This window comes from Ursus maritimus, unplaced genomic scaffold (genome assembly GCF_017311325.1).
Source record: "Ursus maritimus isolate PB19 unplaced genomic scaffold, ASM1731132v1 scaffold_8, whole genome shotgun sequence".
NCBI classification, from domain to species: Eukaryota; Metazoa; Chordata; class Mammalia; order Carnivora; family Ursidae; genus Ursus; species Ursus maritimus.
In genome coordinates this window covers 43727037-43753541 of record NW_024426996.1, presented here as the reverse complement: position 1 = coordinate 43753541, position 26505 = coordinate 43727037, and the positions used below count along the sequence as shown (strand labels likewise).

The window sequence follows — 26505 nt, the reverse complement described above, 5'->3', positions numbered from 1 at the left end:
CCCAAACTTGTTTAGTCAAACTTATCAAATTTCTCATCAAATCATGAGCTTTCATTTAATAAGACCCCCCTCCCTGGAAAGAAATTAGAGAGACAAATAGCCATGTTGTGTGTGTGTGTGTGTGTGTGTGTGTGTGTTCATCCCACTCATGATGAGAAACTCAGGTCTTTCATAATATCTCCAGATCCAAGCTCTTGCTTCTATCAAATTCCCCTTCTCTGCATAACATCTCTAATATTTATCCTTTTGTATCACCCCAAATCACTTCAATCCTCTCAAATACGACTTGTTTTTGGTTGTGCATGGAGCACACTGCTGTGTGGGTAACAAAGAGTGCAGAACAGAGATTATATTGCAACACAGCTCAACCAACCACTTAAAAGTAAGTATGTGACATCCTTACCCATAAAAATCCTTTGGCCATTGTCTTGAGCAAGACGATTCCAAATACCATTGAGGAAGTGAAGCAATTGGAATGTTCACACACTGCTGCTGGTTGTGTCCTTGGTAACGTCCACTTAGAACAGTGCCTGGCACTATTTACAAAAGCTGAACACGCACATACTTTTTGGCCTCGCAACTCCACTCCTAAGCAGATCCATAACAGATACATTCATATTTTCACCATTGAACATGTAGACATGTTCAGCACAGCACCGACCCTAGTAGCTAAAAACGGAAACAACCCAAATGTCCATCAAGAGTAGAACAGATAAATAATCTGTGGTGTAATTATACGAGGGAAGACTATACAGACATAGAATTGATGAACTACAATTACACCCAACATGGATGGATTAAACAAACATATTGAGTGAAAAAAGCCAGGCACAAAAGAGGACATAGCATTGGGTTCCACTTACATAAAGTTCAAAACAGCCCCCACGAATCCATGGTGTCGGAAATCAGGATATTCATTACCATTGGATTAATGACTTGAGTGGGAAATGAGAATGGATTCTGAGATTCTGGAATGTACCATTTCTGGATCTGAGTGCTAGTTACACAGATTACTCTCCAGCTGGGTGAGGAGGGACCCAAGCCTCTAACGCACATGGACAGTTGGGAGGCCTTCTTGAAACTGGAGGGCTGTGCATGCTCTTTCCTGTCCTGAATCTCTCTAAAGCGCTGAGCAAACATAGTGCTGGATCAAAGGCTGTGGTGTCACGTGAGTTCGATTGCCAAACATGTTGCCAATAGGACAGTGGGACGACACATCGTACTTCAATAAAAAGTTTACTAAAGAAAAAAAATCCTTTGACTATTCTTGCCAAGTGGGTATTTACAGTGAACATATTCTATGCTTGGCCTCCAAATTCCTTCTGTTTTTCTGGGCTTCCCCTCTCTCCTTTGACCCCCAGTCTTCTCTTTTTTTTATGGTTCTCATTCACGACCAACCCCTACACTTCTGTTCATTTCTTATGCAGAGTTGTTTACGGCACCATCTCACCCCAAACTACGAAAGCTATCTAATACTGAGATCGGTTGCAACACCTAGCTCCCTTTCAGGAGACATTGTGTGACTACTCCTTGAAGGAAATTTTTTCTTTTCTTTTCTTTTTTTAAGAAATGTTTTCTTTTGCTAGACAAAGAATGCCGAATCTCTGTCTAAAGACATTCCAAATTCACACATTATCTGGAGCCTCAGTTACATATATGATAGCTCCAGTTACTCCTGTTTCTTGATATCTCAAACTTTCCAGAAGTATTAAATCAAAAGGAAGAGCTTCCCTACACCCCCAACGTATGCCCCTAGATGAACCAGCGGCTGCCATCTGACCTCCAGCAATGTCTTATCTCTGGACTCATTCTTGATCTGTACCTGGTCTCCCTGCATCGCATTGATGGCAAATGCTCTGTAGTCGACCGTAACTATTCTGTGTTTGGGTTTGCTGTTTGTCATAACATTAACCTTCCCCTTGGCCTTGGCTTTTGCTGTTGGATAGTCTCATACCCTCTTGCACTAAACTTTGGCATAGCTCACTTGAACTAGGGTCTCGGTAGTAGGAGCCCTATCTCATCTCCCATAGTCATGAGGAAAAGGGGTATGATAGTCTCAGAAACAGCACAGGGTCTCATACAAATATTTCTGAGACCATCACTTGAATTATCAGAGTTGAACATCCTCTTGCCTGATGCTCATTATTTCAGCGTGCGCTGACCAAGTACCACGGATATTCGGATGTATCATTTTTGCAGTGGGGAAACAGGACTTAAAAGTCACAACTCCTACCAGCCAGCAACTTTGATTCTACTGATTATCATAATGCAGAACTATGAGGCAGGGTGGCACGGCCTACAAAGGCTGGGCTCCCATTGTGAAACCTTACAGTGACAACATTTGTGCTTTCTGCCACACCCTTCCTCCTACGGTCATTCTGACGCACTCACAGGACAAAGATAAATTTCCAATCATTTCTACAAACAGTGCACGAGGAATTAAGATTTAATTATGACTCCTGGATACTTTATCTTGAATTCAAAACCCTGGACTTCAGAAATAATGGAGTTTGAGGTAACATTTGGATATCCTGTTTTTGCCTCCTTTTGTTCTTACAGAAAAAAACAAGTCATCTTCTAGAAAAGTACTGGAGGTACTTTCTACAACATAATGAGGCTTCTTACAAAAGCAGACTCATAAATACAGAGAATTAATTGATGGTTACCATAGGGAAGGGGATAGGGGGATGGACAAAATGGGTGAAGGGGAGTGGGAGATACAGGCTTCCAGGTATGGAATAAATAATTCAAGGAAATAAAGAGCACAGCATAGGGAATACAGTCAGTGATACTGTAACAGCATTTTATGGTGACAGATGGTAGCTACACTCGTGAGCACAGCATAACACACAGAGATGTTGAATCATTACGTTGTACACCGGAAACTAATTTCACATTGTATGTCAACTAAACTCAAAAAAATTTTTTTAAGAATTTAACTTAAAAAAGATATGAAATCTTCAAAACGTATAACTTTTCTTTACCTAACTGTGCAATAAGCATTCTTTTACACTATGAGGAAAACAAAATAAAATAGATACATTACACATTTTTTTAAAAAGCTTCTTAAATTGTCCAATTTCACACAAAGTATGAAATTTTAGAGAATTGTCTTTTATAAGTTTGTTAGGTAGGGGGCGCCTGGGTGGCTCAGTTAGTTAAGCGTCCAATTCTTGATTTCCGCTCAGGTCTTGATCTCAGTCTTGATCTCAGGGTCCTGAGTTCAAGCCCCATGTTGGGCTCCACACCTACTAAAAAAAACCAAAGACCAAAAAACAAAAAAACCTCAAGTAGAAGAAACTGTCTCCAAAATAATCAGATATGTGCAAAAACAATTTGTTAAATAACATAAGGAAGATTATAAAAGACAGTTTAAGAATGTTCACATTCATGTGGTTTGTAAAGGTGCATTTTCCATAAAGATCTGTACAGCTCAGAAGCATTAAATCCTGCAGAGAAGGCTCCTTTGTTCCATGAGATAGCAGAATTTCCTTATTTCTGCGAGCCACTGAAGTAAGGAATGTCACTCATCTTCAGAAAAGAAATTTCCTCAGCCCTGTAACGGATCAGGATTGCATATAACCTCAGGGGCTCCCAGGGCTGTTCTCATGAAGAGCAGCCACTATGAAGACAGTTATGAAGCATTTTCCCCTTCTTCACATATGAGACACGAAGAATATTACTGAAAAATGAGAATTTGGAAGTCCCTCTCAAACACCCGTGTAGAAAAATTACTGCCAGAATATTCTTAAATTTCAAAGTTGGAAAAGTCTGGGATCTTTGCACTGTTTCCAAGAGTCGGCAACTCTAGAGGAAGGTGTTCACCATCAGGGACCCCACACAGGATTTCCTTCTGTGATAATTTTGCGAGATGATCCTCTGGTTGGCATTCCATTCAGGTCACCAGGTTTCCGCAATCTCTGTGAGAACCTGCAGGAGTTCAGCAAATGTCGGGCGGCCTTTCGGTTTCTGGAAAAGGGAAACAGAGATGGTCAGCTCAGCCTGAATCGCACTCAGATACCAGCTCTGGAACTTGCTGGCAGGGGACCTGGATCCAGGCTGGTTCTCCACAGGTGGAAGAGAAAGATATCTGGGCTCACACAGTGGGCGTAATTGGTAGTTGAATGAAGCATGAGTATGAAATTATAAGAGTAGAGAGTGCTGCCAAAATAAAATAACTTGAGCTGCAAACACGAGCCACCTGAGACCATTTAAATTTAAATTAATTAAAATTAAATACATTTTGAAGTTCAGTTCTCAGTCACACTAGCCACTTCTCAATTCTTCAGTAGCCAGGCATGATCGCCATATTGGATAGCACAGACAGAACACATTTCCATCATCACAGAAAGTTCCATTGGAGAGCACTGCCCTAGAGATCTAGTTGGATGACTTGATACGCATGAGGTAAAAGAAGAGCTGGGAGAGAATGGGCATCCAGGGTTCCAGGCTCTCAGGCTCTGCCTAGTTATTTACTAGACTTGATCCCCTGTAGAAAGAAGGATTTCAGTCAGAAAGCAAAAGGCGTGTTTTCATAAGGGACTTTGCAGGTCCTGGAGCACACACTGTGCTATCTGAAGGCTCAGTCCTCAAAATCCCTGGTCACGGAGACAAGGATCGGAACATTTTTCCTATTGCACCACGGGATGTGGTTTGGCTTGGGCTCTAGGAGGAAGAAAAGCTGACACTGTTGACATCTTTAAAATCCATAGGACATAGAACCACCTGTGATAGCCACATTCTCACGAGGATCGCTGGCAGCAGACTTTGTGGGGAGACACTACCCTCAGTGCTTTATAAACGGAGGGCATCAATAAAAAGGACCAAGCAGAACGGTGTGTAAGCACACATTCGAGTTCTCCTTGAGGTTCCAGGAATAATTTCTGGAGTTTTTGGAGGAGCCTGACATTCTGCAGGTAGTAGAGCCTATGAAACAGTGTGTGTATATCAGTGTGTGTGTGTGTGTGTGTGTGTGTGCACGTGATAATATAATCACATTTGAATTTCAAGGTGCCTAAGCACTTAGGGTGTTTAGATCACCTTAAAAAGTTGTAGGCAAATCACCTTTTGCAAACAAATAAATCAGCATAACCAAAAACATTGCTTTAATCAATGCTCTGATGACGATTGGAAACTGGCGTCATTTACTCAGTCTTTCCGCTAGCCTCTGGTTTACACCCTTTTCTCTTCCTCTCCATAGATGAGTAAAATCTTAGTAAGTATGATAGTTTATGCACCTGTGCATGCCTATTGTTCCATAATTTCTAAGCTATCCATGTTGTTATTACAGAGAAGCTCTTAAAACAGCCATTTGCTCCTAATAGCTCACTTAACATTGGCCTGTTTTTCAAGATTCCTTGCAGAAAGTTCATCATATGTAAAATATTTGCATACATCAAGGATCTTTATAAAATTAATACTTCTCTGGGATGTGAACAACTACATTGCTCTTGAAATATTGAGTTTGTCAGTATTCGTAGATTGCGAATCATGTGACTTCTTTTTCAGCCGGGAAGGAACTCCTCATCCAGCTGTGGTTTTTCTGCACGGACACTGTCAGAGGCAAAGGGAAAACTGTCAAAAGTCACAGGGGAGTCCGACATGAAGGGGAGAGGTGTGTGGAGTCTGTGCCCAGAAAAGACAGGACACGTCTGGCTTTATTTTTAAGCTTGGCATTTCGAGAAGAAGAAAAACTGGACTGACCTCCCCCCCAACCCACAAAGGGGATTTCCTGAGGACAAGTTGTGGCGCACTTTCGGCCTTTATTCCTAGTCTGTCAGGAGTCTTGAGTGCCAAAAAAGAGATGAAACCCATCACCGTTAGCCTTGGAAAAGACAAATTACAATAGAATGAAGTAAATACAAACAACGCCCTTCTCCTTCAATGTCGACATTTACCAAACCTGATTCTACCCTTGGTTTCCACCCACCAGTTCTCAAAGGGAGGGAAACATCTCACCACTGAGGCTCTAGTCACCTCAAGAGTTTCTGCAAGAACCAATCTCAGACAAAGAAGGCTTGACAAAGGCGCTGAATTCCTCAGAGGAAAGGCCTTCGTTGAAAACAAAATGGGTTGAGGACTTCGTGGTGGGAGTTTCAGCGAGAAGGAGCACTTCCGGCTCTTGGCGATCCTTGTCAAGAAACAGACTCCTTTTGCTGGCCCGATGGAGGCCTGCGGGAATGTCTGTCACACTCAGGCCTGTTCCCAGATGCTGGGACTGCCACCGTTCCCGGGAACGTAGGGGGCACTCACCTCGTGCCAGCAGCTGTACATGACTTCATAGACGGACATGGGCGCCAGCTGAGGACGGTACAGCCGGAAGCCTTGAGAAATGGCTTCCACAACTTGCAGATTTGACTTATTTTCAAACGGCATTTTTCCTTCCGTGAAAACTTCCCACATCAAAACTCCTACACACGAAATGCATGTAAACGAGAGGTTACTTGAAACTGAAAAGCACTGTTTCAAACTACAAGGACTTATTTTGCTCTTCCAGCCTCTGAATTATAGTCATTCAGAATAAGAACAGCTCTATCTAGGAATCAGACCGCGTGTGTCTTCATTTTCGAACAGGCCTATAATCTGAAAATATTCCAAGTGAAAACAATGCCTTTCTTTTCCACTGGTCTTGACCACCAGCATTTTCATTTCTAAGTACGCTCCTGTCTTCACACCCTGAAATCAACAAGCCTCTCTGCCGTTCCATAGAAAATGACAGAATTATGTGAGCCTCTGCTGCCTGCCAAGGCCAAGAGCTCACCAGCCAGCAGAAGGCACGCTCCCCTCTGCCCACTGCAAGATGAGATTGCTGGGTAGCGTATCGAGCAGGGGCGTGGTACATAAGGAGGTGCTCCATACTCATTGATTGGTTGATTAGTGAAACTCCCTCAAGGCCCCCATTTGAACTTCAGCTAATCATTCACTTTTTTTAGATTATGTATCTTGTATTGATTAGAGGCCAGGCATATGCTAGAGCCAGAAGAATCTAGAACCCAGTCCACGGGCTCCAGCAGCTCACGGTCCAGTGGGAGATAGAGACAAGTGGCCAGGTAAAACTCAGAAATTCTATTTGTTCTGCAACCACTTGATGAGGCCCCTGTGTTGCTGTCTGTTAGTCTTACAACTTGACTGCTCTCCCATAGAGCGTAAAATGTCACCTGCCAAAACTACCAAAGGCAGTGGAGAGCTGAAGTGATCAATGATACAAGTTTAACCTCACATGGACAATAAAATTCACACCCTTCTGAGGGTGCAGAGGTCTCTCCAAACCCAAGAAGCTATCTGGGGAGGTCTGGGTGGAAGAGAATAGTTTATTGCAGATTGACCACCACTTTTTGAAAATCGACTCAAAGAACAATCTCCACTGGACATGGGTCTACGACATCTCTTTCTCAGTGAAGAACCTCACACAATATAAACTCCAATTGACAGTTCCCAAGGAGCCTGCATCTAAATTCCACAAAATCTGCAGGTAATAAAGTAAATGCGGTGGGTTGCTTAGTAGTTAGAAATGAAGTTTATTAATTACACTCGAAATTCAGTGACACCTTAGATCTATTTTCCTTGCAAGTCTCTGTTCCGGAAAAAAAAAAAAAGGTGGCTGCACTTGTTTTCTAGATCAGTAGACTCTCTGTTATGGTTTTCCTGTAAATGCTCATCGGGAAAGGAAAAGATCGAAAAGGTAGACTTATATAAGAAGGTACATGACACCAGTTGCCAAAGACAACCTAGATGTGTTTAGAACACTGAAGACAGAAGCACAGTTACAAGAAGATCTTTCTAGAATCCCACATCATACTAAGAAATCAAAGCTTAAAGAAGTTTGGCCTTTTATTAAATCAATCTCCATCAAATGAATATTGAATTTACTCACCAAATGACCAGACATCAGATTTGCTGCTGTACTTGTTGAAATGGAAAACTTCAGGAGGGGACCACTTGATTGGGAACTTGGCTCCAGAAGAACTGATATATTCATCATCCAAAACGTACCTAAGTTCATTAGATTCAAAGCACACTGTGCTAATTACCTCCAAGTTCTACTTAATTCAAACCCACTTAGTCTACTTTAAATTCTAAAAAAGAAACTAGGGGTGCCCGGCTGGCTCATTCAGTTAAGTGGTCGACTCTTGATTTTGGCTCAGGTCGTGATCTTAGGGTCCTGGGATCAAGCCCCCCCATCAGGCTCCCTGCTCAGCAGGGAGTCTGCTTAAGGATTCTCTCTCTCCTTCTCCCACTACCCCTCCCCTCATTTGCTCAATCTCTCTTCTCTCTCTCTCTCTCACATAAAGAAATAAATCTTTAAAAGAGAAAGCATTTTTCCCCCAAAAGTTTCTCTTCTTGTTACCAAAATGGGAAAGTATCCTATATAGTGATTTCTCCCCAAACCCTCAATTTATTTGGGTCTCAGAAAACCAGAACGATTCTTCAATCCAGAACTGATTGGAATCAGGAACCCACTGATTATTTTAGTTATGACAAATCCTTAATGCTGCAAAGGAGCCTGCTGAGTGCTCTAACAACCAAGACTATAAAAAGGAAATAAAAAAATAAATATATATGGAAATGATAAATTTAAAGTTGGATGCCTTATTTTTTTTTCATATATATGTGTTTTGTGAGGCAGAAAAAGGGGGAAATAAGAGGACTGAACATAATACATTTGATGTGAAAAATGTCCAATGCATTAAAATGGCCCCATATGAAATCAGTAATAACTACCACTTCCTTTTAAAAATTACAAAATAGTAACCCCCTCTCTCTTTTGAGACTTGTAGGCAGGAACACCCAAGTAGGGGAACCCGGAGAGAAGAGCAGGGAGATGACGCCTAACTTGCAGCCCCGGAGTGTGCAGTACGGCATTTTTAAGTCTGTATTAGTGCTTTTCCTCACACTCTCTTTTTGTCCCCACGCACCCTACCTCACCCCACCTTCAAGCGCTTTATTGAGTCAGAAGTCATCCTACTAAGGGAAAGAGCGACTAACAGAAAACAAAAGAGAAAGGGCCATTTTTTCATAGCTTTTGAGTTTCAAAAGTCCAAGCTTTCCAGAGAAGGAGGAGGACTAAGCTGTTAATAAAATATTGGGGAGAATGGCTCATAAATCAGAGTGATGTCTCCCCCCCCCACCCCCACCATCCTTCCCTCTAGCAAATGAACCTCTGGAGCTGGGAGGTAGGAGAGAATCAAGAATAAAGGGAAAGGGGAGGAGTATTAGACAGTAGTGGGTGACCGAGGCAGGGACCTGTCCCCCACACTCTCCAAGCGCTGCCTGGCTGACACGGCAGGGAAAGAAGGCCCCACTGTGGGTTGCTGGGATTCAAGAGCAAAACAGAGCCTGTGCCTCTTCCCCAGGTCAAGCCCGAGGAAAGGCAAAAAGATTCCAGAAAACAAATAGCTGTGAATGTGCCTAAGCAAATAGGGCCGTGAACTCCGGGGGTTCTAACCATGGAGAATGCTGGTGCGACAGCATCTTGCAGGCAGGAATTGGGGGTGAGTCAGCAGCCATCTACTTAGATGTTCAGCCAAGGACAAAGGAGGAGGATGGTGGCTGCAAGGATACCACTTGTCAGTGGCTAACAACAAGGACCAGACATGCCATCTCCAGTACATGGTCCCATGAAATTTGACCCCGAAGGGAGTCACGGGCATTGAATTTTTAGCAACCGGAAGGAAAGGGCGCTCAAAAGATCAATATCATTGAGCTGCAGAAAATCAGGTCAGATTTTCCACACTTGAGTCGCAGTCTTAGAGTCAACTACAGTGTACACGTGATCATAGAAATGCATGACAGCGACATGGAAAAATCAGAGCTCAACAAATTTATTCTTTTATCTTCAGGAAATATACATATATCAAAAAGCTTTTTTCTCAACCTCATGCATCAGACGAGTTGATTGAGACATTTTTAAAAATGTTAAGTTATGCCTGAAAATGACCTGAAAGAAGATCCGAAGAGTAGTCCAAAGTATCCATTCACCTCACAGCTAACATTGGGTCACGTCCTAAAATTCAAAGCAGGGCCACAGGCCAAGCAACCACATCAACACTTTCCTCCCAGGAAAGGAAGGAAGGAAGGAAGGAAGGAAGGAAGGAAGGAAGGAAGGAAGGAAGGAAGGAAGGAAGGAAGGAAGGAAAAGANNNAAGAAAGAAAGAAAGAAAGAAAGAAAGAAAGAAAGAAAGAAAGAAAGAAAGAAAGAAAGAAAAGCTATTGACATCCTCAGTTAGCTAGTAGACAGATGTAAGATTCCCTCTGGTGAGTAAAAAAAAATATTTATATATATTGTACCTCGTCATTCCGAAGTCTGATATTTTTACTATACTTGCAGCATTGACCAGACAATTCCTTGCTGCCTATAGAAAGAAGAAAAGAATCCACATTTGAATATAGTCTTCCTTTCAAGAGTTTCTACGCTCCTTTTCCTTAGTTTATTTGGGGCTGCACACTATCTCTCTGTATGAGCAGCCATGTTATTTTTTTGTTATATTGATTCAATATGTCTGCCCTCATGATGGATTTTAATGATTCTTCAAAGAAATAAAAAAAAGTAAAAAGCAATTTCAGTATTTTTCCTTTTAAAAGTTTTTAATCGTTCTCAACAAGTACCTGATAAACAGGACGACTACATCAATGAGATGTTAAACTATGAATCCTGTCATTAAAATCAGTGTGTATTTTTAAACAATGTATTTGATGCCAAAACAATTCATTTGCAGAGATCTTCATCAAAGCAAATCATTGATTTGGTTATCAAGCCTCGTGTAAGTCAACGGTTGGATAGATTCCGTTCTCTTCTAAACTGATATGTGCTTCAGTTAGTCCAAAAACAAAAGCAAGAAATGGAAAATGGTAAGCCGGAAGGAGCCAGTTTAGAAGATTCTGACAAGTGCTAGCAAGGATCTCCAAGCCGAACCGCAAGTAAAGTAAGTGCTTGACAGGGAAAAGACTCATGCTTTGCTGATAGATTTTAAATGGCATGAAGGTGGATAAAATAGAACACAAAAGAAAGCAATCAAGGAAGAAGCCAAGGATAGGGGGATCTGAGAGAAGCCACTTGGAACAAAGAGAATGACCAGAACCATCATCCAACGAAGTTCTGAATTCTAATCCCTGTCAGGAAAGACCGACCTGCAGAGACTAGGAAAGTAAGCTCGGTGAAATTGATGCCCTCTTCATCCCTTCAAAAATTTGTTCAATAGCTACTACGTGCTGGACACTGGAAACGTGCCTTGAGGGATACAGAACAGTGGTCTAAACGGCTATGAACGGGCTATGGGATGGTCTAAATGGCTATAGAAGGGCTATTGCTATGGAAGAGCTTTGCTGGGTTCTTCTATAATGCCAGGAGCAATTTTAAGTGCTTACACATATTAATTCATGTAATCCTCCCAACAAGCCCACAGGAGGAAGGTGCTGTAATTAATACCACGCCCCAGTTAACTAGCTTGTCCAGCGTCACACAGCTGGTAAGAAACAAAGGCCAGATTTCAACCCAGGCCGTCCACCTCCAGGGCAGGTGCTCTTAATCCTGGCTGCCCACTGAACTCTCCGGGGCATCTGGGGCAAGACAAGCTTTAATTTTTTCCTTTAGGATGTAATGTTCAGAGCATTCCAGCCCAGAATGATTTAACATTTCTAGCCCTCCTCAATGATGCCAGTAACCCTGCTGTGATACTGTTACAACCAAACCACCTGCACATGGGGAAGGGAGACCAGTAACCTGTTCTTCACCACTGTCTGTCCAGCGCCTGGCAGAGTGCTTGGCCGATACTGGCCCTCAACACCATTTGATTATTGGTTGAAAGGAAGAAAAGTGCAAGTAATGGAAGAAGAGAGGGAAGGCGAGAGGAAAGAAAAGTAAATTAGTTTTGGTTAGTTGATGAGCGTGGTGGTTAACTAGCTCAAGGCATATTTAGAGTAATGCCTCACTTGGCTACAGCATCAAGGGGCAATTAAAAATAAAGCTACACTTCCCAGAGAATTACGTGAATAGGAAAGCATTTAGAAATTAAGCCAAAGGTATTTTATTTAAAATAGTGAAAGTCCTCAGGACTCCTGGGTGGCTCAGTCAGTTAAGCTTCTGCCTTTGGCTCAGGTCATGATCCCAGGGTCCTGGGATCGAGCCCCACATTGGGCTCCCTACTCAATGGGGAGCCTGCTTCTCCCTCTCCCTCTACCTGCCACCACTCCCCCTGCTTGTGCTCTGTCTCTCTCTCTCTGTCTGACAAATAAATAAATAAAATCTCTTTAAAAATTGTGAAAGTCCCCAATTGTCATATTCCTCAGTATAATGCATAGAATGATCAGCCACTGTGCATCCTACTTACTAAGTCCCTATGAATGAAGCAGTTCCTCTCCAGGTACTCCATCCCTTCACAGACATCCTGGCACATGCTCAGCAGCCCCTCCTTGGGAAGTGATCCCCTTCTGTCTCGGAGATAGCTCAGCAAGCAGCCGTTCTCCATAAACTCGGTGACGATGTACAGCGGCTTCCGCTGGATGCACACCCCATAGAGCTGCACCAGCCTGGAATGAGACAACTTCCTGTTGAAGAAAAACACACACCGGTGAGCAGACTCGTCTTGCACCTTGCTGAGACTCAACGTGCTGAGTCTCAACGGGTGATATTTACCAACTCTACGTAATTTTTGACATCAAGATACGAGAAGAATGAACCCAACCACAGAGAAAGTAGAACAGTTTCCTTTCCACTGTGCGCGCTGAATAAGTGGGGTCAAGAGTTCAAGTACTCCCCAAGTCACTGCACATACAGAGTGTTACGAGCTCCATACGCTATTTTTTCTGCTTTTCATCCTGTGAGCAAGCCTTTGGCTTCCTCATTACTGCTTCTCCTTGCTCGGGTCTTAACAGAGCTCCTGTTCCTTGAGTTTCAACTTTCCTAACTGCAGCTGCTCAGACAATTGGAGACAGATTGAAGGGAGGAAACCGTGACTGATGCATTAAAAAAGGAAAGAAAATTAAAATTTAAAAAGTAAAGGCATTAAAAAAGAAATCTTCGGATAAAGTTGGAGACTGAAAAACTCTTGCCAACTTGAAACCCTGTTCTGTATTTAGCAATCACAATCACAATCACAATCACACACACACATACACACACACACACACACATGTCCTTGAATATTGCCTATTAAAATACACACAGAACTCTTTAGTCATCTAAGCTTCAAAAGCTTAGTGTTTCTTCTGGAGCATAGCATTCAGTCCTAAAGGCTTGTTATGCCAAGTAGGCATCATGGAAAACAATATTCAAGTTAATATTTGTAATTTTAGAAGAGGTATAATAAGCCAACTTCTCTGTTAGTCAAAAGTAACTTGAAATGTTACCTTTTTTCATTCATAGGGGTAAAATAAAATCAATGACTCCGGGAGATTATTTACCTTAAAATAATGTATATAACTGATTAATTGACATATTACCATAGAATTAGCACGCAAAACCATTATCAGTTAGTGGAAAAGAGGCATTCACCTACCTGATTTTAATCTGTTGGTATATACCTTGTATATGTATATTTTGCCTGATTTATCTTCGTCATTTATAAAGCGTATTTTCAGGGATGCCATGTATATGTACGCAGAATAATGGCAGGAAAGTCACTCTTGAAATGGAATGTTGATTTGCCATGAGAAAACCACCACACTGATACCCACGTATAAACATCTGAGAATTCAAACATTACGCTGCGTTTGCTTAGCAATGTCCCCGGAGCAGTGACAAGTACATTGACGGAACTAACACCAGCGATACAAGAGAAATCATTTGGGAGCTGGTCTGCCAATTAAACATGGCAGGGAAGACTTCCTGGAGGAGGTGACATTTAGATGACACACTTAACAAAAAGGAGTTAATATAGCATTACCAAGCTGTGTATCTCGGCAGCTAAGAGCTCAATGAGTGTCAGCTATGCAATTTTGTAAAGATGAATGTGTTTGCAACAGGATGTCAGAAGGAAATTTTTCTGCCTCACTTTCAAAAAAATCAGGAAAAATAGGCTGTGTTCAAACCCAAGAAATAAGCCATTAGCTTCATTCCTACCTCTGTAAACTTCCAGGAGCCATTGATATTTCTCACACTCCATGCATCTTTCTCCATCCTCAAAATATCATCCCCAGAAACCTTAACCCCAGATGCCCAATAAGGCTTGAACCTTTCAAGAATCCTCTCATCATGACATTGGACATCTCTAATTCTTTCTTGTTTCATAAGAGTTCCTACAGCTTCAACGTTCCCTGAACTAAACATCTCTCGGTCATTCTTATGATACCTATCGAGTCAACACAGCAGTATAATGTTTTGTTATTCCTTTAGATGCAGGAAAACTGGGGTCCGGTGCAGGTGGTACCAGGGAATAGAGCCCAGACAGATATGTGCCTGGGGTCACCTAGGGGCACAAAATCATCTTCGGGAAGCTGATATCACTAGAAAATTGTGTTTATGATAACTTCCCTTGAAATTCATTTTATTGTAACTGGATGGGAAGAGCATTTTGATAGGACACTTGGGAGAGGGTTGAGAGCCCTAAGAGATAGCATTGCTCTGCTGTTAAAGGAGAATGGGTCCAGTTAATCACTTCTGGTTTTTTGGTTGGTTGGTTGGTTGGTTGGTTCAGCTGACGTCTGTACATTTAGAACAGAACTAAATTGCTTTGGATAACAGAATCTAGGTAATGCCATCTGGGGGTTTCATTTCACCACATTGCTGCTCCTATAAGTAAGTGTTGAACAAAGACTTAAAAAATTCGATGGATTTGATTTGGCTTCTCCTGATCCAGCCCAGATTACAGACATAAACCACAGCCACATATTCAATGGAGTCGAAATGCTGATCTAGGAAATCACAGACATGATCCCATAGGAACAGCATCCAACAGGCCACAAGAGTCACTTCTGTTAGAGCTCTGGATCCCTAAATTCTCTGAAAGCAAATACTTTATCCTTATATGACTATTTAAACAAAATCAACATTTTTTACTTCCAGGAAAAGTGAAAGGAAGGAAGGAAGGAAGGAAGGAAGGAAGGAAGGAAGGAAGGGAGGAAGGAAAGACGGAGGGAGGGAGGGAGTAAGGGAAGAAATCCTGTAAAGAACATACACGCTTGTCACTTTCATGGATTACTTCATGTAATTCACACACTGATGCAGTGACAAAGGTATTGTTACCTCCATTTTATGGGTGAAGAAACTGAGGCTTGGAAAGGTGACATGGAGGTCAAATAATTTGCCCAGGTCACACAGCTAGCTTGGGCAGAGTGTGACATAAATGCAAGTGTGACTGCTCCAAAATCCACATTCTTTCCATGACATGTTGTATGCTGTGTATCCGGGTGTGTTTATACTCACATCATCACTTTAGCCTCTTCGATGAAATCCTCTTCGGACATGGAGCCTTCGCTGATGGCCTTGATAGCCACCCGGATGTGGGCTCGCCATTCACCTAAATGGACCACCCCAAACTGACCGCTTCCAATCTCCTTCACAAAAGCCAACTCAGCAGGATCTATCTCCCACTTTTCTAGAAAAGGAAAATATCCATGTTACAAGTTGGGAAAAATTTTAGCTAGAAGAGACTTAGGAATTATCTAGATCTTTCTGTTACAAAGAGGTTAAAAATGTTATCAGTGCAGGGAGCAGAACTATAATCATTTTTAATACCTCAAGGTCATTTACATGTGTAGTTCCAGAATTCAAGTTTAAAGATGCAAACTTGGCTTGCTTGGAGAGGAATTAAGGATATTAAAACACTTTAAAGATGAAAGGCAATACTTTGCATTTCTGAACCAAACCAACAATACTAGAGCTGGCCCCAAGAATATGTATGTCCCCATCTGTTTTTGTCCTGCTGAGTAAACTTGTGAGGCACAGAACATTTGGCCCCCCCTCCACCTTCCCCCCCTTTCAAGTCTTCTATTGCTCCTCTGCCCACTCCCACCCCTAAAGGGCTTTTCTGCCTTGGCGTCTTCTAGGTTAAAGACTAACAAATTCACCTAATAAATACGTCCAAAGCTAGGATTCTAACTCACATGTATCTAAGTGTACGTTTGAAGTGAAATTTGTGTTATGGTATATTTCCCTTCCATAAAAGCCAAATGAGGAAAAAAGAACTCTTTTTAAAATAGCTCTCTTGAAAAACACTTGTGAAGGGTCACTATCCGTTTTTACATAGCAACACCGCCATCTGGTGGAATGTTAGAATAATGTATTTAAAAGAATTGTAAAGGCCCCCTCCCAATAGTAGGGTATGTTTTATTTATTTATTTATTTATTTATTTATTTATTTATTTAGGAGGGAACACAAGCAGGAGGAGTGGGAGAGAAAGAAGCAGGCTCCCAGCAGAAGAGCCCGACGCGGGGCTCGATCCCAAAACTCCAGGATCACGCCCTGAGCCGAAGGCAGACGCTTAACGACTGAGCCACCCAGGCGCCCCAGTAGGGTATGTTTTAAAGGTAACATGGGAGACTATATTTATGACTTTGATACTGGCATAAGTTCATTCAACAGAATATAACCATAAAGGAAAATATTGACAAATTACACTTCATAAAAATCCTGTTAATCAGATACACCCCAGTAAGAGAGGGAAAAGGTAAGCCACAGATTGGGAGATGTCTCTAAAACATGTAAGAAGTAAAGAATTCCTACTCAAAATATGAAAAAATCAATTAGAAAAAGGCAGACAACTATGTTTTTAAGGGTAAAAAGCTGGAATAGACTATCTTTCACAAAAGAGAATACCCAAATGGCCACTTAAACCTATAAAAAGTTGATCAAAATAATCAGTCATCAGGGAAACGCAAATTTAAACCCCAATGAGACACCACTACTACACATACCAGATTGGCTAAAGTGAAAACCAAAGAAACCAACCCACAAGAATACTAAATATTGGCAAGGGCAAAAGCGTGGAGCAGCTGGAACCCCACACACTATTGACTGAAGCGTAATTTGGTATAAGCTTTTTGGAAAATGAACTAAATCTGAGTGTGTCCATACTCTATGACCCAGCAATTCTACTCTAAAGTATATATCCCACACTGTTGGAGCTTAAATGTGTACCGAACGTCATCAAAAGACATGCAAGAATGTCCATAATGATGTTATTTATGAGATAAAAATTGGTTTCAACCCAACTGGCCATCTAACGACAGATGGGTAAATCAACTGCGGTATAGTCGTGCAACGTCGCACTACACCACAATGGAGATGAACCAGCCACACCCGACACCACGGAGGAAGAGCAAGAAGCCGGGTACAAATGCACGGTGTCTTATTCCGTTTATATTAAATAGGCAAAACCAGGCAAAACTAATGGACCTATAAAGTTATGAGTTAGGCACTGTTCTACATGTTAAAAAATTGAGACATTTATTTTTTAAAAATTAAATAGGACTATGCTTGACTTAAATAAATGGCTAATGGCAGAACTTTTATTATATATATTGTATTAAGGGCAGAGGAATAACCCAGGACCCATAATACCCTGAATCATTCTCCCATCCTAATTAAAATAGAGACCGAGTCCTGGTTATCTGTTACACTATATAATTATGTGATCATTTTCTCAGTACTTTCTGTTTCTCACTAAGGACAGAAATTTAAGGGAATAAAGTGTCACAAATTACAAAACAGAATTCTTTGACTCTTATTTATTCTCACAGATCTGCAAATATACATCTTCTAGAACATAGTTCAAATTAAACTTTCTATAGGTTGTATTTTAAAAAGGTGATGAGAACACTCTTTCGAGCAGGCTGTCTTGGAGAGCAGTCATTTCCCAGCCACCCCTGCACCCAGACAGCAACAGCTCACACAGCCAAATAAAAAGAATTCTAATTTATCAAAAGAGTTCCTGCTAATGTATAACGAAATTTGAAGTAAAACTGAAACACTTCTTTCCAAAATTTAAGTTGCTCTTGTGAGATGCATATATTTAAGTATCTCAGAAGGGGGGATTTAAACTTTAAGAGAAAAGCTATCTAGACATCTCAGAAAAGCTACGAATTTAAAGAACATAGAGGGAACTTGGGGATAGAGTCTTTACTGGATTTGATATTGTACTTGGGTCCACGTGCATGCATTACCATAGCTAAAACCAGCTGTGGCAGGCAAACAGCTGCCCATCAGTCCAACGGGGTAGCGGAGACGGGTCATGAGACCTGGGGAGAGAGAGAAGTCGGAATTTCAAGCCTACTTACTAACATAAAAGAAAAAAACAATATACCAGAAGACAGTGCCAATCTTCAAATAAATTAGGCAGAAAAGTATTCTCCATTAGTCTATTTACTTATTTTTCCCATTTTTCATAAAATAATATTTGCTCATTGGACACACATTTTAAAATTCAAGAAAAGACGGAGTAAAGATCTCACAAAATCTTCGCAGCCAGAGAAGCGCTGTTATCATTCTGGTGAACACCTTTGCAAAAATCTCTGCGTATATATTTGAAAGCATATACACACCCAATATGTTCCACAGAAAAGTAAATGTTTTGCTATAAGATTTTTACACTCAGTATGTCTTTGATATAGGTTAGTGACTATAAATAGAGCTTAAAGTTATTTCTAAGATGTTACTATTGTAAAATATGCTGTATGTTTTTGAAACATAAATTTTTATGCACCTCTCAAATTATTGCCTTAGAATAAATTCCTTAAAAATGTGACTTCTTGATCAAAGCACATATACAAAAATTGTACTAATTCATTCAACCACCAATAGTGTTTAAGTGTACCCATTTTCTGACCCCACTTCTTGAGAGTGGTTTTTCTTTTTTTTGTTTTGTTTGTTTGTTTGTTTTATTTTTTTTTTAAAGATTTCATTTATTTATTTAACACAGATAGAGACAGCCAGCGAGAGAGGGAACACAAGCAGGGGGAGTGGGAGAGGAAGAAGCAGGCTCACAGCGGAGGAGCCTGATGAGGGGCTCGATCCCATAACGCCGGGATCACACCCTGAGCCGAAGGCAGACGCTTAACCGCTGTACCACCCAGGCGCCCCTGTTTGTTTGTTTTAAATAGCATGGTAGAGTAAATGAGACTTCTTTGGATTGGGTCAACATGTAGTATTCTGTCCCATCATTTTCAATTTAGTTCAACAAGTCTTTATTATTTATTTCTTCAACTAATGTTTACTCGGGGCCTACCTCGTGCCAAACATCATCTAGATGGTGGGAGAGAGCAGTGAAGCAGTGAATGAGACAGAGATAGTCCCTGCTCCCCTAGAGCGTACATTTTAGTGGAGGAAGAGAAAAAAACCAAGTACATGCACACACAAGAAAAAGCAGCAGATGATAAGTGGTATGCAGAGTAGACAAAATACAGCTTCTATTGATGGGTGCTCAGGGAAGGCCTTTCTGACAAGATGACAGCTATGTTGACATTAATTGACAAGGAGCCATCTTACAAAGATCAGGAGAAAGAACATTCCAGGCAGATGGAACAGCATGTGCAAAGGCTGGAAGACAGAAACAAACTTGGCCAGTATAAGAAGAGAAAGAAGCATCATTAAGTGTGTATTGTGTCAAGATACTGTTCTAGGTAGATCTCAAAGATTCTGGAGGACCAAAGATGAATCAGGTGAGGACTCTGTACTCAGGGGCTCCATCTCAGTGAGGAAAGACAGGCAGAGAATGGCAATTCCAATATAAAAGGAATAAGTCCGTGCTGGAAATACATACGATGCTCCAGGACACAGCGCCTCACATATTTTTGGATTCAAATGAAGATGAATATGACAAATGGAGTTAACCCATGAAGAGACTCTGTGAAGAACACTCCAGGCAGAGGCAACAGCATGAGATGATACCTAGAGGTATGAAGCAGGATGGGCTACTTGAGCAAAAGGTGAGAGACAGAAGAGGCAAGAAATGACACTTGAGACGTAGATAATATTCTGGTTATGATGTTGGGGAATGTAAGCCACGTTAGGGAACATTACATCATCCTGCAGGTGAGAAGGAGCCATTGAAAGTCCCCAAATAAGGGAGAGGCACGGTCAGATTTACATTTTTGGTAGATCATTCTGACATCAGCATAGAGGATGCATTGAGGGGAAGTCACCACTGAAGATGAGAGCAGTTAAGACCATTACAGCTGTCCAAGTGAACAACGATTAGAACAGCTAGGAAACAAAGAGAGGCAGGAACCTATATGAAACACACTTAGGATATGAAATTCATTGCACTTGATAATTAATCAGAAGTTCTAGAACAAATAGTATGGAATCGCAAAAGGCCCTGAATAACCAAAACAGGCTTGAGAGAGAAAAACAAAGCTGGAGGTATCATGCTCCCTGATTCCAAACTATACTACAAAGCCATAATAATTAAAACAGTATGGTACTGGCACAAAAACAGACATGTAGATCAATGGAACAGAATAGAAAGTCCAGAAATAAACCCAAGCTTATATGGTCAGTTAATCTTTGACAAAGAAGGCAAACACATACAATGGTGAAAAGATCTCCATTGAAGGTCTCTTCAATAAGTGGTTCTGGGAAAACTGGACAACTATATGCAAAAGAATGAAAGTGGACCACTTTTTTACACCACATACACATACACACAAACTCAAAATGGATTAAAGACTTAAATCTAAGACCAGAAAACATCAAACTCCTAGAAGAAACCATAGGTAATAAGCTCTCGGACATCAGTCTAAGCAGTATTATTTTCATCTGTCTCCTCAGGCAAGGTCAACAAAAGCAAAAATAGACAAATGGGACTACATCAAACTAAAAAGCTTTTGCACAGCGAAGGAGCCCATCCACAAAACAAAAAGGCAACCTATTTGATGGGAGAAAATATTTGCAAACGTTATGCCCAAAAAGGAGTTAATATCCAAAATAGATAAAGAATTCATACAACTCAATATCAAAAAAAGAACAAACAATCCAATTTAAAAAATGGGCAGAGGAGCCGAACAGACATTTCCCCAAAGAAGACATACAGATGGTCAACGGACACATGAAAAGCTGATCAGCATCCCTCAGCATCAGGGAAATGCAAATCAAGTACACAATGAGACAGCACCTCATACCTGTCAGAACGGCTAGTACCAATCAGACAAGCAATAACAAGTGTCGGCGAGGATGCAGAGTAAAGAGAACCCTCAGGCACTATTGGTGGGAATGCAAAATTGTGTGGCCACCATGGAGAACAGTGTGGAGGTTCCTCAAAAAACTAAAAGTAAAACTGCCATGCAATCCAGCAGTTCCGCTTCTGGGTATTTCTCCAAAGAAATAAAAAACAATAATTTGAAAAGATAAATGCATTCCTATTGCAGCATTATTTAAACAGCCAAAATACAGAAGCAACTCAAGTGTCCACTGATAGATGAATGGATAAAGAATATATGGGTGGAATAATGAAATATTCTTCAGCCATAAGAAAGAATACATCTTGCCATTTACAACAATATGGATGGACCTAGAGGGTATTATACTATGTGAAAAAATCAGAGAGAGAAAGATAAATACTGTATAAATTCACTTATATGTGAAATCTAAAAAAACAAAGCAAACAAAACAAAAATGTAACATCTGTACAATCTAGTGGTTGTTAAAGTGAGGGGCTGGGCGTGATAGGATGGGCAAAATAGGGAAAGGGAATTAAAAGATACAAATTTTTTGTAGGAGATACAATGTATAGCATAGGGAATATAGTTAATAATATTAACAACTTTGTATGGTGACATATGGTAGCTAGATTTATTGTGGTGATTACTTTGTAATGTATATAAATGTTGAATCACTATGTTATACACCTGAATATACTATCGTATGGCAACTACACTTCAATAAAAGAAAGTTTTCCAATAACTGAAGAAAAGGAGGAGAAGAAGGAAAAGAAGAAGGAGGAGGAGGAGGAGGGGGAGAGGGGAGAGGGGAGAAGGAGAAGGAAAGAAAGGAAGGGAGGGAAGGGGGGGAGGGAGAGGACTCAGAGGGGGAGGGGGAGAAGGAAAGAAGTTATCCGTTAAGGAGACTAGAATCATCTCTTGTGACTCTGATGTTTCCAGCCCCTGTAACTGGCAGGATGATGACACTGTTGTCTGACATGGACAATAGGAACAGGAGTAGGTTTGGAGGGAAAGCAGTGGTTAAGATGAAGATAATTGATGTACATTATAACAAAAATATCAAGCCCTAAAGCAATCTTATAAGGCAGAAAATGAAACCTTCCCTTACCCCCAGTGTCATTCCCCAGAGGTAAACATTAAGTTTGTAGTCTGTTATAATCTTATTAGTTTAAAAATTATTGCCTAAACTTCAACAGAATTTTTCTATGCACACATACGTGTGCATTTTTGTTTACAAAAGTGGGACTATATTCTCATATACTGCTTTGCACTTTTTCTCTCTTTACTAAACAACTTATCGCTGAAATTTCTTCATGTCGGCACATCCTGATCTACCCTAGTATTTTTTTTAACCACACCAGCATAACCACTCTGTTTCTCAAATTTTTTCTTTGAAAGGAAGGAAAAGAAGACTGTGAAGAAAAAAACTCAGAACTGATCTCCTGATTCTAAGGATTTCTATCTCTAGACACAAACACATCCTCCCTGGTCCCACTCAGACTCACCGCTATTTTCTCGCTAACCAAACTCCCAGAGACCATCTAGAATGTCCATGCGGACTCATCCCATAAATGGATAAAAATGTCCTTGGATTTACTCTTGATATTTAGAACCAGTGTAATGGAAAAGTGGCCATTTTCCAAAAGGTTTTTTTTTTTTTTTGTCAACCTAACTTTTCATAAAAGAAATCTAAAAAAGTACTGTATGACAAGAAGTCAAAACAACATGAAAAGTTATAGTGGGTTCCAAATTCTATAATGTTGAGGTAAGAAGATTCCCCTACTGGTTCAAAGTGAACTGGGACAGGTTGGGTGAGGGCTGAAGGCCAGAGCTGTGATTGTAATTGTGGTGGAACTTTCTGGAATCCTATATCTTTCCATAGATGATAAGTTTGCAAAATTAGCAACTATTGCAAACAACATCTGGGGAAGGGGTTTAAATGATGCCTCTGCCTTACTTAAGTCAAATTTTAACTGTGAAAGGCTGTGTCTTATACAATTTTTTTGTGTTCTCCAAACAAGAAAGAACAGAGAATGAGATGATGAAGGGTAATTTTCTTTACAATTGAAGTAGAGAGCAAATTCATGGGGCCAAAGAGAAGGAAGCATGATTATCGAGGGAACTGGAAACTCCATTACTCTTAGCCTTATGTAAATTCCAAGAACAAATGCATTGATGATTACATTGCCTTTTGCTTCTCTGCCAGCTATCATTTTTTTCTAACCTGGCAGAAATGTAAAAAAATCAACCTACCTCTTGTCCCCTGACTAGAAAAACAAAGAAGCATCAATGAGGAGAAATGTTCAGAACACAGGTTGTATTTTGGGCTCTTACAGATCTCTGCAGGGGTATTTGTTCCTGTTAAAAGTGTCTGAGATCAAAGATACATTGCCCATCTGGGGCCAGGCTCCCTGACTCCCCCAGCCCAAAGCTGCTAACTTACCTGCCGCATTGTGCTGGTGATACCAGATCAAGTCAGGGATTGATTGAAAGAGGTGTCTTTCAGCCACGTACCACTGTCCTGAGTCATTCTTTTTAATCTGGTAATGTTTGATGGTAGCCTCCATATTTCTACAATCCATAAAATGTGAGTTCGTAAACAAGCAAAAGATCACTTTGGAACTAAGTCAATTCATGAAGCAATAGGACTCCACCTCTAAAACTTTGATCCTAGTGACACTACACACTGCAGAACGGGTTAGATTCAACTGGTGCCTCACCATCCCCTGGTAAATTCCTGAGCTTATTGGGTCCTTAGATTCAAACATAACTTCAGCCAAAGTTGTCTAGTTGACAACTCCAGTGTCTAAAATAGTGAGCCCAACAGGGACACTTACAAGTATTTGCTGAATATCAATATCAGTTCAATGAGTGAATAAATGCACTGCGAGGGATGTAAGGAGATATGAAACAAAGAAAGGAGGAAAACCAATAGAGGGTATATTGATGAGCGGGTTTGCTATGAGCTCCTGGCACTCTAGGCAGCCATGGGAGACTGTGGAACACGTCTGAGAATTGTCCCACGGAAGTGCACAGGAGCTGAGGGGCTAATCTGCCATTCCTCATTGATGGAGGGTTGCTCCTAGGATGCTAAGTCTCAGGCACTTCCAGTCTACCCACGGGAACCCCGAGTTCCCACAGCCAGAGGACATCCTCCAGCAGAAAGGCACGGGAAGCTTTCTGAGTGCAGGAGAACGCTCTGTGGGCAAACCCCAGGGTAAGGCAAGGGATACGAGGAAGGCACCACCACTGTCCGTTGCCACTAAGCCAACTTCCTCATGATTGAGAAGAGGAGATGGGAGAAGTCACGTGACTTGTCAATGTCACACAAGGAGCTTATTAGGAATGCAACTAGAATAAATTAGTTGTACTAACTCCTAGGCCAGCAATCTTCTGTGCTAAGCTCTCTTTTTCTCCATGTGACAGTGTCTCCATGAGAAAGACTGTCCCAAGGATTGTTATCTCTAAAGTGATCAGAATCACAACTGCTTACCTTCTAGCTTTTATAAACACAGAAATTGTGTAGGATCCCAAATGTCTTGAATCTCTGACGATAAATGCACCTTCTTTAGACTGCAAAACAATTCATTGTACAAATTAAGTCCTTATTAGGAAGAAAAACAAACCTACATCTCAGGAACGAAAACTAAACCATACTGACTTATTATAAGTGGATGAGATTGTTTTCACAAATATATGCCATCTTATCTCCCTTATATGTTAAGAAGTCACCCCTATAAAAATATTTAATTGGGACAAGAATTTATAATTTTTAGGAGTATTTTTAAAACCTTGTTCCTGATTTTTCTAAGAAAAATTCTGCATTTGACAACCTTGTACCCCACCATCTCGTTGTTTTTGTTATATCGATCAACATAATAGATACACATCGCTGATGAATAGGAAGCACTGTGAGACAGACCAGCAGGTTGTATTTTGGAAGAAAAGAAACAACACGCAGGTGGGGTGAGGGAGGCTGCGAGAAATATATCTGGAAAAGCGGGGAGTGGGAAAGTGAGCAGAATCCATGACAGGGATGGAGAGAGAAAAAACTTTGAGGGAGTCTGGAGAGAAGAGAAGAGGAGTGATTTTAGTTGTCGCCAGGGTATATGGGAGAGACAACAGAATCGGCAGGAGAGAAGAATATTGTAAGTTTGATGGTAGACTATGAATTGGATTCCCACTGACATCCTCCGGGAAACCCCAATAAAGCTGTAAATTGTTTTCAAATGACTTTGAATGTTGGACTGTTTGGTTTGTGTTGCTGGTTTGATATTGTAAAAAAAAAAAAAGTTTTCACCTTTTACTGTGTGTTTACACATGTGGGGAGGGAACATCTCAGCAGCTTGCCAAACGTGTGAAAGTTTACACTTTCAAAGTGCCAACAAGTTGCCTGAGAACTGCCCAAAGCCAACACTATGGTGCGACCCTCAAGCAGAGTCTTCTCCTCCTGCTAGATGCTTACCTAGAAACAAGCCTCATTTTCTGGTCAAACTTTTAAACCAAAAAAATCTCTTACAGCCATTTAAAATAATAAAAATCTAGCTTTTATTGAATTCCTACCATGTCCACGGATTGTGTTACATACCACAGAGGACAGAAGACGGAAAAGATGAAGATGCAAAAAGTAAGGTTGTATGTACAGCAGACACGTGGGTAGTCTATACACTTACATATGCATATATACCATGCGTTTAATCAAGTTGTATAAGTAGGGACCTTCTCTTCGAGGTGGAGAGAGTGCAAACAACAGTCATGACCACAAAGCAATAAAAGTAGAAATTAATAACAAGCCCCAAAGGAGAAAGCTACTACTGCACATACATTTTTAAGTTCTCTTTTTTATATTACTCAAGGAAATTCAAATAAAAATGAAAACATCTAGAAAACAATAAGGAAATGTCAAATATCAGAGGCTCTACTATACAGGTCAAACAGCACTCAGTCTTACTGCTTACATCAATAAACAAAGGAAATTCGAAATCAATGTATCTACCTCAAAAAGTTAGGACAAGAACTAAGTAGAAAAAAGAAATGAAGGAAGACAAAAGCAGAAAATAATCAATTATAAAAACAAAAATATAATAGAGCTAGTCATTAAATTCAAAATCTGGTTATAGAGGGGAAAACAATGAAATAGGTAGGTTGCTAACCAATCTCACTGATAAGTAATAAGGAAAATATATCCAAAAGGTAAGCCACAAAGCTCCAGGAAAAAAAAAAAGAAAGAATCACCTTGACTCTACACAATACATTTGAAAACTTCAGTGAAATGAGTGATTAAGTAGCAAAACATAAAACTTATCAAAATTGATTCCAGAAGATCTGGAAATATTAATGGACCTACTGAATGGGAAAATGGATAAGGTTTTAAAAGAGCTACAACATTAAAAACACCACGGAGACGTATTGTG

At 40.7% G+C, this 26505-nt stretch overlaps 1 protein-coding gene and 1 long non-coding RNA gene across 7 annotated transcripts in view; both read right to left on the bottom strand.

Moving 5' to 3' along the window:
* The window catches only part of LOC103672712, a 28055-nt gene extending 25245 nt beyond the window's left edge, over positions 1-2810 (bottom strand). For all 3 annotated transcript variants that reach the window (XR_005833409.1, XR_571223.2, XR_571224.2), the window contains exon 1: positions 404-2810. This is a non-coding gene — a long non-coding RNA (uncharacterized LOC103672712). The remainder of the gene's footprint in view (positions 1-403) is intronic.
* Positions 2811-2831: 21 nt separating this feature from the next.
* Positions 2832-26505, bottom strand: part of TXK (TXK tyrosine kinase) — a 57675-nt gene continuing 34001 nt past the window's right edge. For all 4 annotated transcript variants that reach the window (XM_008701458.2, XM_040624989.1, XM_040624990.1 and 1 more), the window contains 9 exons: positions 24585-24664; positions 23535-23662; positions 18098-18172; positions 15359-15530; positions 12327-12543; positions 10288-10352; positions 7874-7992; positions 6253-6410; positions 2832-3969 (listed from right to left, as the gene is read on the bottom strand). In XM_008701458.2, coding sequence (XP_008699680.1) covers positions 3901-3969; positions 6253-6410; positions 7874-7992; positions 10288-10352; positions 12327-12543; positions 15359-15530; positions 18098-18172; positions 23535-23662; positions 24585-24664 — 1083 coding nt within the window. In that variant the 3' untranslated portion in view covers positions 2832-3900. The remainder of the gene's footprint in view (positions 3970-6252; positions 6411-7873; positions 7993-10287; positions 10353-12326; positions 12544-15358; positions 15531-18097; positions 18173-23534; positions 23663-24584; positions 24665-26505) is intronic.